The sequence below is a fragment of the Eucalyptus grandis genome, chromosome 6 (assembly GCF_016545825.1).
Source record: "Eucalyptus grandis isolate ANBG69807.140 chromosome 6, ASM1654582v1, whole genome shotgun sequence".
NCBI lineage: Eukaryota > Viridiplantae > Streptophyta > Magnoliopsida > Myrtales > Myrtaceae > Eucalyptus > Eucalyptus grandis.
Window position 1 is genome coordinate 46,202,682 of NC_052617.1, and position 14,494 is coordinate 46,217,175.

Below are 14,494 nucleotides of genomic sequence, written 5' to 3' on the forward strand. Positions count from 1 at the left end.
GAGATTTAGGGGAATAAGATTGGCTTGTTTGATTACCATTTATTGAAAGCGAAACGGTTTATGGTCAACCGTCTTCATGGTAATTAATAATATATATATTTAAAGATGTATAACCTATCGAATTTTCTTTTCTTGCACTCTTTCCTTTGGAAGGAGTCGAAGGACAAATCCACCTACTTCACTAAATTTATGCAATTGCGTAAAGTAAAGGAGAGCTCTTACTTTTAACGATTTCGATCGCTTCTTTCTTGCAAATTATCCTTCGACTGCTTATTTTGGAGACCCATGTGAATGGACGATCGTGGAAATACAAAACTTAATTTAATTCCTCGCACTATCCTCCAATATCCTAAATTACTTATTCAAGAAACATCGTGGGTATGAACAATTGAGTAAACATATAGTTTTAACCTGTCCCTCACATGTTTCCAAGAACAGGACTTAAGTAAGAAGCTTTCAATTGATTAAAATATGCTCGCATTTGACTCAATAGGAGATAAGAACGGTAAAAGAAGCGAGTAAAGCAGTACCTTCCACGTATAAGTCGTGAGATAACATGCTCGAATATAATTTTCAAAGAAAAGGAAATTATGCTAATAGATCTCGCCCATTTCACTCACAAATCCAATCCAATCCAATTTTATCTACCAGGGTATTAAAAAATGAAGATACAAAGGAATCTCCGAGGAATAACGGAAAGGCAACGAATCCACCGCATCCGTCCCCGAATGGCAACAAATCAGGAGAGGCCATTTTCGAGAATCCCATGAAAATCACATCTCTCTCCTCCGATGGAAAAGGAAAGAGAGAGAGAGAGGGGGGAGAAAATTTTGTTAAAAAAAATAAAAATTAAAAAGAAAAAGAAAAAGAAAAAGGGAATCAAAGCGCAAGAAAGTCCAACAAATGGCGACATAATAATCTCAGAATGAGCACACCCCTCACGCCCTCGCGGCTGGGGCTCTCGACCCGTTCCTCCCGGTCCAGCACTCCCCCGCAGAGCCCGTACGCATCCATGTTCTCATCCGCCCGTCACGTTTGCCTCGCTCTCGCCTCATTACTTTTTCCCACCCGCCCTGTCGCGCTCGCGCCCCGCTTGCATTGCCTCCTTATAAATGCCGCGCCCCCCTTCCCTCGCACAAATCAAATCCGCAATCTGGACCCCTCCTCCTCCTCCTCCTCCTCCGCCCCCCGTCGCCTCCGCCGTCTCTCCAGTCACCTCTCCGTCGCCGCGTCGGGCCGCGGGATGGGATCGCTCTCCGCAGCGCTGGACGGGCCGTTGCGGTATCCGCCCGCTCGCAGGGACGAGTCCGTCGTCGACGATTTCTTCGGCGTCAAGATATCCGACCCTTACCGATGGTAATTAACGGATTCGCTAACTGAAATCATTTTTTTTTTTTTTTGGTACCGCAGTTTTCGGTTCGGTAATCGGATGGAGTGTTTGCTTCAATGTGGAGACTGGATTTTTTTCACGTTTGACTAGTGGATTCTGAGACGTGTTGACCTGAAGGTGAATGGTGGAACTTGACGGTTCATAGGCTCGAGATGTCTGATCTTATGCTGATGTTTGATAGATTCTGTACTCGAATCTTGTTGCTTGGAGCAGTGTTGTTATCTGAAATTTAGATTTTCCGTTTGACTTGTCTGTGAGGTATTTCCATTGTAGAATCCATTTATGAGACTTAGAGAGATATATAGTTCTCTCAATAGTTGTTGATGAATTCTATGAAGTCTCGAGTCTTGCTGCTGCTGTTGCTAATTGATGGATTTTCTAATTGAATCTCATGCGATTTGTTTGTGGTTTTGAAATAGAACAGTGCTCGCGTGGTTGATGGAGAGTCTAGAATTTGCTTTTAACTTAATAGATTTTGAGATGTATTGTTTGTTTTAGATTTGAATTTTACCATTGGATCTTTAGGCTTGAAGATCCCGACAGTGAAGAAACAAAGGAGTTCGTGCAAAATCAGGTGGAATTGACGCAGACGGTTTTGAAGACGTGTGACGCGACGGATAAACTGAATGAAAAGATAACGAAGCTATTTGATCATCCTCGGTATGAAGCACCGTTCAGGCGAGGGAACAAATACTTTTATTTTCACAATACAGGGCTCCAAGCACAAAGCATCCTCTACGTGCAGGTTTGTTTGTTGAAATCTGGAATTGATCTGAAAGAGAATTTTGTTTATGCCTCTTTCTTGGCCCTTGAATTAAGAGTTGCATTGTGGACGCATCATGTCTTGCAGGATAGTTTAGATGCAGAAGCAGAGGTTTTGCTCGATCCTAATGCTCTCAGTGAAGACGGGACTGTCTCTTTGAACACTCTTTCTGTCAGCGAGGATGCCAAGTACCTTGCTTATGGACTTAGTTCAAGTGGCAGCGATTGGGTGACTATTAAACTTATGCGTGTTGAGGATAAGAAAGTTGAGCCGGATAATTTATCATGGGTGAGGATTTGTAATTTAGTTCCTTTAATGTAAGGCTACACTGGATTGAAACTTGACTAGTGGGAACATACTGGTGACAGGTTAAATTTACTTCTATCAGCTGGACCCATGATGGCAGAGGTTTTTTCTACGGCCGCTACCCAGCCCCGAAGTAAGTACCCGCAACAAATTTAAAACATCTCTCCGGAAGATTTTGTTTGAAAAGAAAAGTCTGACAAGAGAAGAAGGGATTTGAAAGGTAGTTTTAGGATTTAAAGCAGTACTTGTGTTTTAAAATCAGTTGACCTAGGGAAAATTGGTCAAACCAAGACATTTTGGTCGTATTCTTTTACTTCACTTATCTGTTATGCATGTCTATCTCGGTACTGCTTGAAGCATATGTTGTCTTCTAACTTTGTGCTGCCATCGGTTGATTGCGAGTCAACATCAGCCACATAAAATCTTTATTAGCACTTTCATAGACTCTTTTCTTTACAATTGTTCTGGTTCAACTTCGATGTTGGGACTGCATATCTTTGAGAACTCTGAAAGTCGGTGCTGTTTGGCAATATATTCTAAATTTCGTCATTCTGGAGATAAATAATTTAGTCAGTACCGTTTTGCAGTATTTTCTAAATTTGGTCACACTGGAGATGGATAATTTAGTTAGTACCGTTTGACAGTATTTTCTAAATATCTTCAAACTGGATATGGGTACTTGAACACTTGGAGAAGCCTCAGTGGTAGAAAGATATCTGTTGGTTAAATGGATGTAGATAATTGATATGCGATATCCAAATAATGATGTCGTTGTCTTCGGTAGTATCCAAATAATGATCTGTTGTCTTCAGTAGTTTGAGATTATTAGGCTATAAGATGATTGAAAGAGCTAATCATTAGCTAACAGCTGTTCTACATTGTAGAGAGGGAGATATTGATGCTGGGACTGAGACCAACTCTAACCTTTATCATGAAGTATACTATCACTTTGTGGGCACGGATCAAACTGAAGATATTTTATGCTGGAGGGATTCTGATAATCCTAAGTACATGTTTGGAGCCAGCGTCACAGAGGACGGGAAGGTAATTATTTCTTCTGCTGTTCTTGCACAGCAAATGCAGTCTCTGTAAAGATTATGTTTGCACTAACAAGCTGCATATAGAAACATATTTCAGTATATCTGGAGTGTAAGCAAAAACACATAATAGTCTATCTATGTTACGGAGAAACTCCATCCCTTCTGAGTGTGAAAAGCATTTTAATTTTGAATTGTGGAACCAACATAGATGGCAGATAATTGATTATCACTTGTCTATCAACTTTTAGCTATATTAGACAATAGATCAGCAAACTTGCGCTCGTATATTTTCCTATATCCTAAGCCCTCTCTTATCATTTTCGTATGTCATTGGTGCTGCTCCTAGATTTTTCCTTCTTTGATTACTTTGGTCATTTCACTTTGGTCCCTCAGAAAATTAGATGTAGTTCCACAGGTTAGGGAATGTATCCCTAGATGACTTAAGGCATGATTATATGACCCAATGCACACGCCTTTTCATCTCCAAAATTGCATTTCCTTGTTTATTTGCAATTATGCAAGTTCAAGTGGGAATAGATTTGATGGTGTTAACTTTATACAATGTATATAGGCATGCTTGGAGAAGGGCCTGTTTTAATGTCTTCTGACAGTATCTTTCTGAAAAAGCATGTGTTGCTGATTCTTTTGTTTTATTTTTCAGTATGTTCTCTTGGATATAGTAGAAGATTGTGATCCCGTCAACAAAGTTTACTACTGCGACATGTCCAGCCTGCCGGATGGGATTGAAGGTCTCAAGAAGAGAAATGAGCTACTCCCTTTCATTAAGCTTGTAGATAACTTGGATGCAAAGTATGAAGCTGTTGCAAATGATGAAACTGTATTTACTTTCCTGACAAACAAAGATGCCCCCAGGTATAAATTAGTGAGGGTGGACCTGAGAGAACCCAATGTTTGGACTGACGTCATAAAAGAAGCCGAGAAGGATGTGCTGGAATCGGCTTCTGCAGTCAATCATAACCAACTGATAGTGAGTTATTTAAGTGATGTGAAATATGTGGTGCAGATCAGAGATCTGAAAACAGGTTCTTTGCTACATCAATTGCCCATTGACATTGGGACAGTTTCTGGGATCTCTGCTCGCCGTGAAGATAGCACCATTTTTTTTAGCTTTACTAGTTTTCTTTCTCCGGGCATCATATATCAGTGCGATCTACAGAATGAGGCTCCAGATATGAAGATCTTCCGTGAAATTGTAGTTTCTGGATTTGATCGTTCAGAGTTCCAAGTTAATCAGGTAAATAAGAATTTTCACCTGTCAGTATTGGATATATTGTTGACACCATTAGCATTCTTTTCTTAAGTTTGGAATCTGCTTTTGTTGCATGAACTTTTCTTTTCTCTGGTAAAGAGGCCCCGGCGATATACTTTTGTAGCTTTTGTTGATTCGGGGTTTTATGTTAAATGGCTTATGTATGTCAACAACTTATGCCACAATCACATCTCATGGGACATAACTTTCAGGTTTTTGTATCTAGTAAGGATGGCACCAAGATACCGATGTTCATAGTAGCCAGAAAGGGCATCTCTTTGGATGGATCACACCCATGTTTGTTATACGGTTATGGTGGATTCAACATTAGCATTACACCATCATTTAGCGTCAGCCGTACTATACTCATAAGACACTTGGGAGCTGTTTACTGCATAGCAAACATTCGAGGTGGTGGCGAGTATGGAGAGGAATGGCACAAGGCAGGGGCCTTGGCAAAAAAGCAGAACTGCTTTGATGATTTCATCTCTGCTGCTCAGTACCTCGTTTCTGCAGGTTATACCCAACCTAAAAAGCTGTGCATTGAAGGGGGAAGCAATGGTGGACTTCTTATCGGGGCTTGCATCAATCAGGTTTTGTGACTTATCAGTTGATCTGTTTGACCAAATTGATTAGGTAGCTCTATATTCATCTCGTGTTTGTTGGCAGAGACCTGATCTTTTTGGCTGTGCTCTGGCTCATGTTGGTGTTATGGACATGCTGCGATTTCACAAATTTACTATTGGTCAGTCTCCCTCTCCCTCTCCGTCTCCCTCTCCCCTTTCGTGAATTCACGCGTTGCTCGCTTGTCACGTGCAATTGTCCATAACTTTAACATCTAACATAGGCTAACCACAGGGCATGCATGGACTTCTGATTTCGGTTGTGCCGACAAAGAGGAGGAATTCCATTGGTTGATTAAGTAAGTTTGTCCCTCACTTTTACCTGGACAGTGTTAGTGTCAACGGTGACCTGATGAGCTCGTTGGACACACTGACATCGGGTGACAGCTCTTAAATAACATACAGATTTTGACCTGCCACGCTTTTGGAAAGTCCTCTATGCTCCACATCTGCGTCGCATCGAGATTTTTGGCAGCCCTGATGTTGTTTTTCCTCGCATTGCGCCTTTTATTCTTCCAAGTTTTTGCCTGTTTATTTACCATGACCGACAGAGAAATGCTGAGTTATTCTTTTTTTAGGTACTCGCCGCTGCATAATGTGAGGAGGCCATGGGAACAAGGTCCGGATCAATTAGTTCAGTACCCACCTACCATGCTATTGACTGCTGATCATGACGATCGCGTTGTGCCACTACACTCGTTGAAGTTATTGGCTGTAAGTTCTTCACCACGCTCATTGACTGTGTACTTTACCATGATTGACAGCAATCGGTGATGCCCTCCACTTTTTGCTTTAAGCTTGTTTCTAATCAAGTTAATTTGGTCTTATGTTGGTCACTCTTGTGTTTTAGGCTCTTTTCGTTTTCCGGAAAAAAAAAAAATGAATGATTTGAAAAATATTTTCTAAAAAGATTTGCCTATATCACTTAGAAAAATGATAGAATGAAAAAAATATCCGCCCACGGAATAATTTGACATAAATTAGTTATTGTTAATGAAAATATTTCTCATTGATCGATTATTTTAACTGATATAAAAAAATCATTTTCAGGACTATTTTTTTAATCATCTATTTTCGTGAAACAAACGGAACTTTAGTCTTAATGAAAATCATACCTAGCAACCGGATATCACGATAATACTGGTGACAGAACATGGAACGATGGCTACTTTTCATTGTTTTAGCATTATCGCCACGCAGATGGCCGATTCCTATAAAAAAAAAATGGAGCGTGAGGATAAAAGTGTTCATATTTTGTTCATTTCAGAGATTTGATAAATCGGCTTCTACTTTTTCTCCTTTCAGACAATGCAATACGTCCTATGCACAAGCCTTGAGAAAAGCCCCCAAACGAACCCAATATTAGGTCGAATCGAGTGCAAAGCCGGACATGGAGCTGGGCGTCCTACAAAGAAGATGGTATCTCTCTCTCTCTCTCTCTCTCTCTCTGATTCAATTCGACACTATAGTCCATTAACGAAAATTCCATGCCGGTCTCTTTGGTTCAGATTGACGAAGCTGCCGATCGCTATGGTTTCATGGCGAAGATGCTGGATGCCTCCTGGATTGATTAGATGAAGCGATTTAATCGATTCTGAAGTGCCCAGTTTATTTTCTTTTTCTTGTTGACTTCGTAGAAACTTAATTATTGATTATTACTTCACAATGTCTGGGAAATTTCTTTTGAATTAGAAGCTAACACATTGTGATAATGGGATCAAGATAGAACCACAGAAAAAGGTGCTGCTAAGTAGGTTTGCAGCTTAAGCTGATTCTCGTCCTTCCTGTAGTAGCCACCGTTACGCCGATTGCTTTTGATTTTACTTAGCAAATATGAGCAAGTCGACAATCTAAACCAATGCCTGAACTGAATTCGACTTCGAGCATGCATCAAAGTCCATAGCCTCATTAAAAAAAAAAAAAAAAAGAAAGATCCGTTGCGATTGGGTCCATCAGACCGAGATCGTGCGCTGTCCTAGCAAAGAAAAATGGACCCAGAATTTTCTTCAAGGGAAAAAAAAGAAAAGGAAAAGAGGAAACCTTGGTCGTCCTCCTCCACGCTCGTGCATACAAAGGGTTTTAGTTAAAAGACGTCCATTTTGACATCTGTAACGTCAAGCTGCAGTATCTCAGCCCGGCAACCTAGAATTGATCCAACGCTGTATAAAAAGGTTTGAAATTAGTTCCTAGATCTCTGTCCTATCAAAGAAAGGTTCTTAAGATATTCTTAAATCTCTCCCGCGTGCTATCTTGGCTTTTCAAGCAACAGAAAAAGGAAAACGCCCACTTAACTACTTGAAAAGTTCCAGAGTCCATCTTTCTAGGATTGAGAGAACATCCCACATACTTAAAGGCTATTTAACGTTGTAAAGTATACCGTATTAAATTTTATAGGTCTAGAAGAGAACCTACAATCAAATGTATAAACATATATGGACGAAAGATTAATCAAACAATATACAGGATTGGTCAGTTCCTCCTAGTAGGTGACACTTACGATTGTTAAACTACCAAGGTGGTATTTCATGAGCTTGCGCAGTAACCGAATCATGATGTGCAGGTTACACTTGCCTAAGGTTTGAGCTTTACCAGGATAGAAAAGGGTTGTACACTTGAATAAATAATATGTCATCAGCTAAAAGATGGAGCGTACATACCTTGGATGTGTCCGGCCAAGATCACCATGAACAAACTCCTTTATGTATGTGCCAGCCTGCAGATTTAATTGTACCTTTCACTGAAGCAACATCACAAACGAGACGTATGTTCAAAATATTCTAAACTCAAAGAACCCTGTCTACCTGTGTACACAAATGCAAAATGAAGTACTGTGAAGTTCCCGCAATCCTTTCAATCTTCATCCTAAGATTGAAGAGTAGAGATTCTTACAAGCATGCCTTTATAAGCTCGATAATGACACTCACTGAGCTGGAAAAACACTAACCAGTGTATTATTTTCTCGCGATCTAATGGACTCCGACGGTGAAGCACCCTTATTGGGGTCCTTTGCAGAACACACTGATCGAAAGCAAAAGAAATAAATTGCACAGAACTTATACATCATAGAAGCAATGTAATAAGTAAAACTTCAACATTTAATGTTGATATCAGCAGCTTAAGGAATTAACTCGCATAACTGAGGAACAAGAAAAGCAGAATGAATAAGAAGAATTGAATGGAAGCTTTCAAGATTATGTGATCATGGAGTCATTTAGACATCAAGAATGAAAAATGAAAGGCCTTGAACCACATGGCTCCCCCCTTTTCCTGAACACCGTTAAATCGACTGCTTCTTCCCCCATCATTTGAGGGCTCTTTCTCCCCCAAAGGAAAGTAAAAAGAAAAAAGCAACTGTCTCCCAATTCTCTCATGTTTGAAGGTTCATAGTCTCGCAATGCAAATTAAATTTTCTGAGCAATCTAAAAGGAAGCTTTAGGGACAGACTGATAGCAGGCCATTTTTAACATCATCTCATAAGCCATAGACCTCATCTTTAACTTATAACAATGGCATTGGTTCTCAGCACCTCACAAGATGGAGTTTACTATCTCCATTTCAAGTACCACATACTTTACTATTCAGCAGAAGGAAAAAAAAAAAAACTATCATGTCTCATGTGTTAGAAGTCTCCCAAGACGTGTTCAAGCACGTATAGTATAATGCCGTGCCTGACATTCCATTTATTGAAAAAAGAAAAAGCAAACCCATATGCAAATAGCATAGAATTCTTACGATAAACGAACAAAATTGGCCAGTTTTTCACTTCTGCTTACATCTGTGGTCTGATTATGGTTGTCATGATAGTTTGTACTGTATAAGGTAGAGCAACAGTTTCCATGAACCAATGATATCGCACAGAAGGATGTCTCGATAGAAAATTCAACCTTCAAACTTGTCCACAAGGCGAGTGAAATTACCCAGACAAACTTACCATATCTCTGACTGAAGATAAAGACAGCACATCAGGATCCTCAAGTGGCCGGGAAATCCACACCAATGCAGCATACTGCTTCTGCTTGTAATATACCAACAAAACCACAGGATTAACGAGGAGTCAGGTTCATTTGATCCGCTTACAATTTACAGAAATTTGCTGTATATTTTTGCTCCATAATTTCATGTAATTACATATGCAATAGTTTGAGCCAAAAAAATTACCTGCTTTTCTGCTTCTCCTTCACGCATCAATGTCCAGCCCTGACTTCCAACCAACTTGAGATTTTTTATTCTAACCTGAAAGAAGCATTAGTAACTTATAGCTAATAACAATTTCACCAAAAGGGAAGATACAATGCTATAAAAAAACCATTCATACACACCAGTTTGTCTCTTGAGCTATTAATTTTTTCTTCTATATCGTTTAGGAAGATATCCGATGGGACATGTCGCGGATTTTGTATCTCAACCAAGAAAGGTCGACCCGAACCCAACATACGAACCTGGAACAGGAACAGACATTATTCCAGACATGTTCATTGTCAATGTGCAAAGAAGTTCAGAAGTTCAGTACATCAATATCCTCTCTGCCAGCAGCATGAAACTTGTACTTGTCACCTCTGCACATGAGAAGAATGCAGCTGCTTATAATTTCCTGCATGAGAACATAAGGTTCCAAGATTCATATTCATGGTTATATATGAAATCACATGACAAATTGACTCAGCCAAAGATGAGGGGAAAAAGAAAAGAAAAGAAGGAGTGCTATTTTGATAAAAGAAATCACTAGATAGTACCTCAACAGACGCCTCCCCCATTCTCTCTTCATCAATCATCCAACAAGTTTGACTGACGTTTCTTGAATACTATAGCACAAAGAATTGCAAACATATTGCAGTGAGCACCAAAAATATAAGTATTCGCTCGATACCTCAGCTCAAATTGCACAAACTGTCCCAGTTAGAATCTTGAATTAATTAAAAAATTAGTCTAACACCATAATGATTGCCAACATTGCTTACAAGATAGGGCAAGTTAACAATACTTCTCTTAAATGTGCAAAGTAACCCCTTCGCAAGGAAAGATAACACCACACTTGAGTTGACTTTTGATCTTTTTCTTGTTATGAGAAATGAATTTTGAAGATTGTACCTAGTCAACTAATAATCTGATTCTTGACGAAATATGGAAAAAGGTGATGCTCATGACACCTATATCACAGGGATGCAAGATACAGGATACTTTTAAGTAAATCTATAAAATGCCATATATCCCAGAGATTTTCTCTATTAGAGAGTTTACCTTTAAATATCTCCCACCAAAGTAGATAGGGTCCCTGTTGCAATGAAATGAGAAGCTGCAGGGCCTCCTTACCTACAATTTGAATAAAAACCTTGTAAGAACAACCAGTAAAATGCAGCCCCTACTTAATTGCAGAATCAAACAAATTGCCGGGAAAAATTAATATGCTTAATGCATGCAAACGAATTCCTGTTCAACTTAGAAAACTTGACTTCACAAATAAATGCCATCATCTCCTTTACTTTACAACAAGCTTTTTCAATTCCAGTCAAGTTAATAGCAGCAATCATTTCAAACAGCATCAGGAACTTCAGAAGTTAATAACTAACCATATCCATTGCACTATTTCCAAAAATTAAGCATTTAAGAATTTTTTTTCGCAAAAATAAGCATAGCAGCAGCAGAAATAAGCGCCACCAAGCCTTTCTCAGGAAATAAAATCCACAGATGTAGAGAGATAACTACCTTCTCTAGCAATAATTTAGACAAATCAGAACTCTGATGGTGCTGAAGCTCATTTGGGGGTGCGTTACTGACTACTGTATGCCCTACTCCCGTAGTATTACACTGAATGCCGGAATTCGCTGACTCCTCAACTGTCTCTAACCCATTCTCATCGCCTGTGTTAATAGTATTACAATCACAGCAAGGAATTAAAGCTGTTCTTATCCGAGAAGACTAAAGTGAAAAAGAGTAGGACTCAGCAATAGCTTAAAAAAAATTCACCCAACAACATCATTAAATCCTCTTTTAAAGTGCCCATGTAAATTGGAGTACAAGTCTTAGGATAAAAATGAAGATAAGACTGTTGATGGATGAAATCTTAACTTAAACAACATAGTCCCAGATTTATTTATTTTTTACTTGAAAGATGTCAGGATTCAGGAGCTTATATCATCCATAAAATTTATGTGTAAGAAGGGAGATACCCAGGTTGATTGCAGAGCATTCTTAGTTATAGATACAATCTGAACATGAAAAATGAATATGAAAGAACCTGTCTTCCTTCTCTTTGAAGTTGAACCAAACTCGCGCTCAACAGATTTCTCAATAGTTTTTGATGATTCAGAGTACGTCAGACGGATGTGAAGAGGGCCTTGGCCATACTTAACGCCCTGATTCAAGTTCATCAACAGTTAAACTGAGTTCCACCAACATTTTCTGAATATAGAAGCTTTCTATGATTTTTTGGTTTTTGTCTTTTTGGTCAAAAGAAGCTTCCTATGATTAAATGCATCCTTCTTCAGCTATTAGTTTCTCTTCAACTTATACTAACGAAGCCTTATCAATCCCATCACTGCGCAATAGTGGGAAAAGTTGCAATAGTCAACATGCCATGAATCTCACATAAAACATTGCACTCACCAATAACATTTCAAGAGGAGCTGTGATCGAGGACTTTAAGGCATTCTTCAAACAGATGCATTCAGAAAATGGTCTTTCCTGAGAAAAAAGTTGAGATCCATATTTTCTGTCCATATATGACCTGCTTGCAAATGAAGGTAGGGATTCTGCAGTCACTATGCTTCATTTATGTATAAATTGAGCAGCTAAGAGGAAAAATACTGCATACTTCAAGTATACTTCATATAAACAAAAAATTCGCACTTGCAACGGTAGTTTTACTGCATCATAAGAAATAATTTTAGAAAAACTACATCATGAGCAATTCTCCTTGACTGCCTTTAAGCTTTTAACTCGTCATGAGCCAGAACAATTGGCAAAACCGGATGTTTGATGAGAAAGCAAGCATATCTTGAGTATTTTATCTTATATGCACAATTGAAAAGATCAAAATACACTTCAAAATTTTCTGTTCAAATAAAAACAACTCTTACGTAATTATGCGTTCATTATCCAATGTAATTGATGGAATGGAGACTTCGAGAGAGAAACTATCAGTTTGGTGACCTTCTTGCTTGACCAGCTCAGCGATTGAAGCAGCCAGATCATTCATACCATCCTTGGACAGCGACAATTGGCCATCATTGTCGTGATAAAATTGCAAGATACCTAAACAAACACTGCATACAACTGGCTCAGCTAGATTGGTCAAGTGTTCACTTTCTGAAGTCTGACCATCAATAAAATTTCCATCTGAATTTGCCGGCATTTCAATGAGTTCAGTGAAGATGGATGGCGAAAACCAAGGACAGGAGCATACTGGTCCTGGGATTCCAAATAGCCGAATGATGCAACGGCTACATACCTGAAACAGCATTTAAGAAAAAATAAAAGAATTAAACAGATGCACACCTGGGAGAAAAAGGGAAAACTACTTGCAAGTTGCAATCTATCTGCATCTACACTTCGACCGTAAAAAGCTCGAAGACATAATGCATAGTTAAGCTGTTGCTCTCAAACTTCCTCCAACTTTGCCAAAATGAAATCATAATGCATGTGTCGCTATTCCAGCCAACTCATTAGTAGAATAGAATTGAAATCACCTCAAAAAAACACCCGTTCTTTGATTACTGCATTGAGATTTCAATAAGCAGTAAGCTGGATCATGATGCAGAGTTCAAGCATTCAAACATCTATTGGATGAAGATTTTCTTCTTCAAGCTGAAGAAGCAGCAAAAATGATTGCACGCCTGAGGTATATGCGCATCATGTAGTCGAATTCGTTCATTATAATGAGGACCGATCCTCGGTGCGTTCTCAGAGATCAGCGAATTGAAATGGTTTGAAGAATCCAGAAGATACATTCGCGACGCCCGCATGCATACATACACACATACATAAATACATACATCCTCTTGGAGCAATTTCAGCAAACACAAAGCACGAAACATATCACCGCATCTTCTCCAATCATCGAATCAATGCTATCTTCGTTTGATCGATTTACCGCATCAACTAGGCGACGTAAACCGCATTGAGTTGCTCAAAATGACTAGCAAACTCGAACGTCGTCCAAACCACGCGACGGAAAATATTCTTAAAATGCGAAAATAGAGGAGTGACGAGAAGTCGGGAACAAACCCCCGCGGACAGCAGGTCCTTCACGGCGTCGGAAGGCAACGAGCGGACGGCTTCGCGGAAGGCTTGAGAATCCGCGTCGCCGTCGGAGGCGGAGGCGGAGGCGGAGGCGATGACGGGCGCCGCCTCCTGCTGCTCGACGTCCACCGCCGCTTCGCCGGCCATCTCCACAATGGCGCTCTGCTCTCGCTGAGGAATGTTTCGACGGCACTCCAGCAGTGACAATTTTCGCCGGGCGGACGAGGGGAAGCTATCAAATTCGGTATAGTCTGATTTTCATAAAATTCTCGATATCGACCCTAAGTTGAAGAAACCTGATTTTTATTTCAACATTTTGTAAGTTTAAATCAATTTAATGACAGAGCAAACAATATTCAAACCACAAATAGATAAACTTAGGTAGAATTATTTCAATCGAGATAAGCGATTATTTCTATAATTTACGAAAAAATTTAAATACTAAATTATTATCTATAATAAAGATAATTTCATTAATTATTTATTTTATTTCCAAGTGATATAAGTGATTATTTTTAGAAAATAATTTATAAATTATCAATTTTTTTAATGGAGCGTAAGAGCTTATCCTACCCATATTCACATTTTTGTGAACGTGGTCCATAATACATAGGTGTTTAGTGCAAGATGCAATTTTTTATTTTATTTTATTGAATCTTAGTTAGGAGTGGAACAAAAAAAAGAATTAAAATTCAATGGATCCTATGTTAGAAAGCATACTAGCATTGAGCGAAGCAAAAGAAAAAATCTACATTTAGCTCGTAGATGTTATTCTTTTTTTCTCTCGTAGATTTTATTCACTATATAGGATTATGACTATTCATGTATAATTTTTTAAGATGCGCAAATTGAGTCTAAATCTCT

At 39.1% G+C, this 14,494-nt stretch overlaps 2 protein-coding genes across 3 annotated transcripts; one reads left to right on the plus strand and one right to left on the minus strand.

The window, feature by feature from the left end:
- Positions 1-939: 939 nt before the first annotated feature.
- LOC104450296 (prolyl endopeptidase) lies at positions 940-7,224 on the plus strand. The gene is made up of 12 exons (XM_010064798.3): positions 940-1,356; positions 1,916-2,135; positions 2,241-2,441; positions 2,522-2,592; positions 3,344-3,503; positions 4,161-4,754; positions 4,982-5,362; positions 5,439-5,514; positions 5,628-5,691; positions 5,971-6,106; positions 6,698-6,811; positions 6,901-7,224. Exons 1-12 carry the CDS (start codon positions 1,013-1,015, stop codon positions 6,964-6,966), a joined length of 2,427 nt encoding a protein of 808 aa, XP_010063100.3. The 5' UTR covers positions 940-1,012; the 3' UTR covers positions 6,967-7,224.
- Positions 7,225-7,243: 19 nt separating this feature from the next.
- Positions 7,244-13,882, minus strand: LOC104450297 (tRNA pseudouridine synthase Pus10). 2 transcript variants are annotated; one of them, XM_010064799.2, is made up of 15 exons: positions 13,616-13,881; positions 12,469-12,839; positions 11,996-12,116; positions 11,628-11,745; positions 11,096-11,250; positions 10,631-10,702; positions 10,126-10,194; positions 9,903-9,983; positions 9,712-9,831; positions 9,551-9,625; positions 9,324-9,404; positions 8,337-8,410; positions 8,194-8,254; positions 8,050-8,105; positions 7,244-7,551 (listed from the first exon to the last, which is right to left on the minus strand). In XM_010064799.2, exons 1-15 carry the CDS (start codon positions 13,775-13,777, stop codon positions 7,476-7,478), a joined length of 1,692 nt encoding a protein of 563 aa, XP_010063101.2. In that variant the 5' UTR covers positions 13,778-13,881; the 3' UTR covers positions 7,244-7,475. The 2 variants fall into 2 exon arrangements, 1 of the variants encoding a protein (XP_010063101.2); XR_005551971.1 differs by having other exon boundaries at positions 7,510-7,551; positions 8,050-8,129; positions 13,616-13,882.
- Positions 13,883-14,494: the final 612 nt, after the last annotated feature.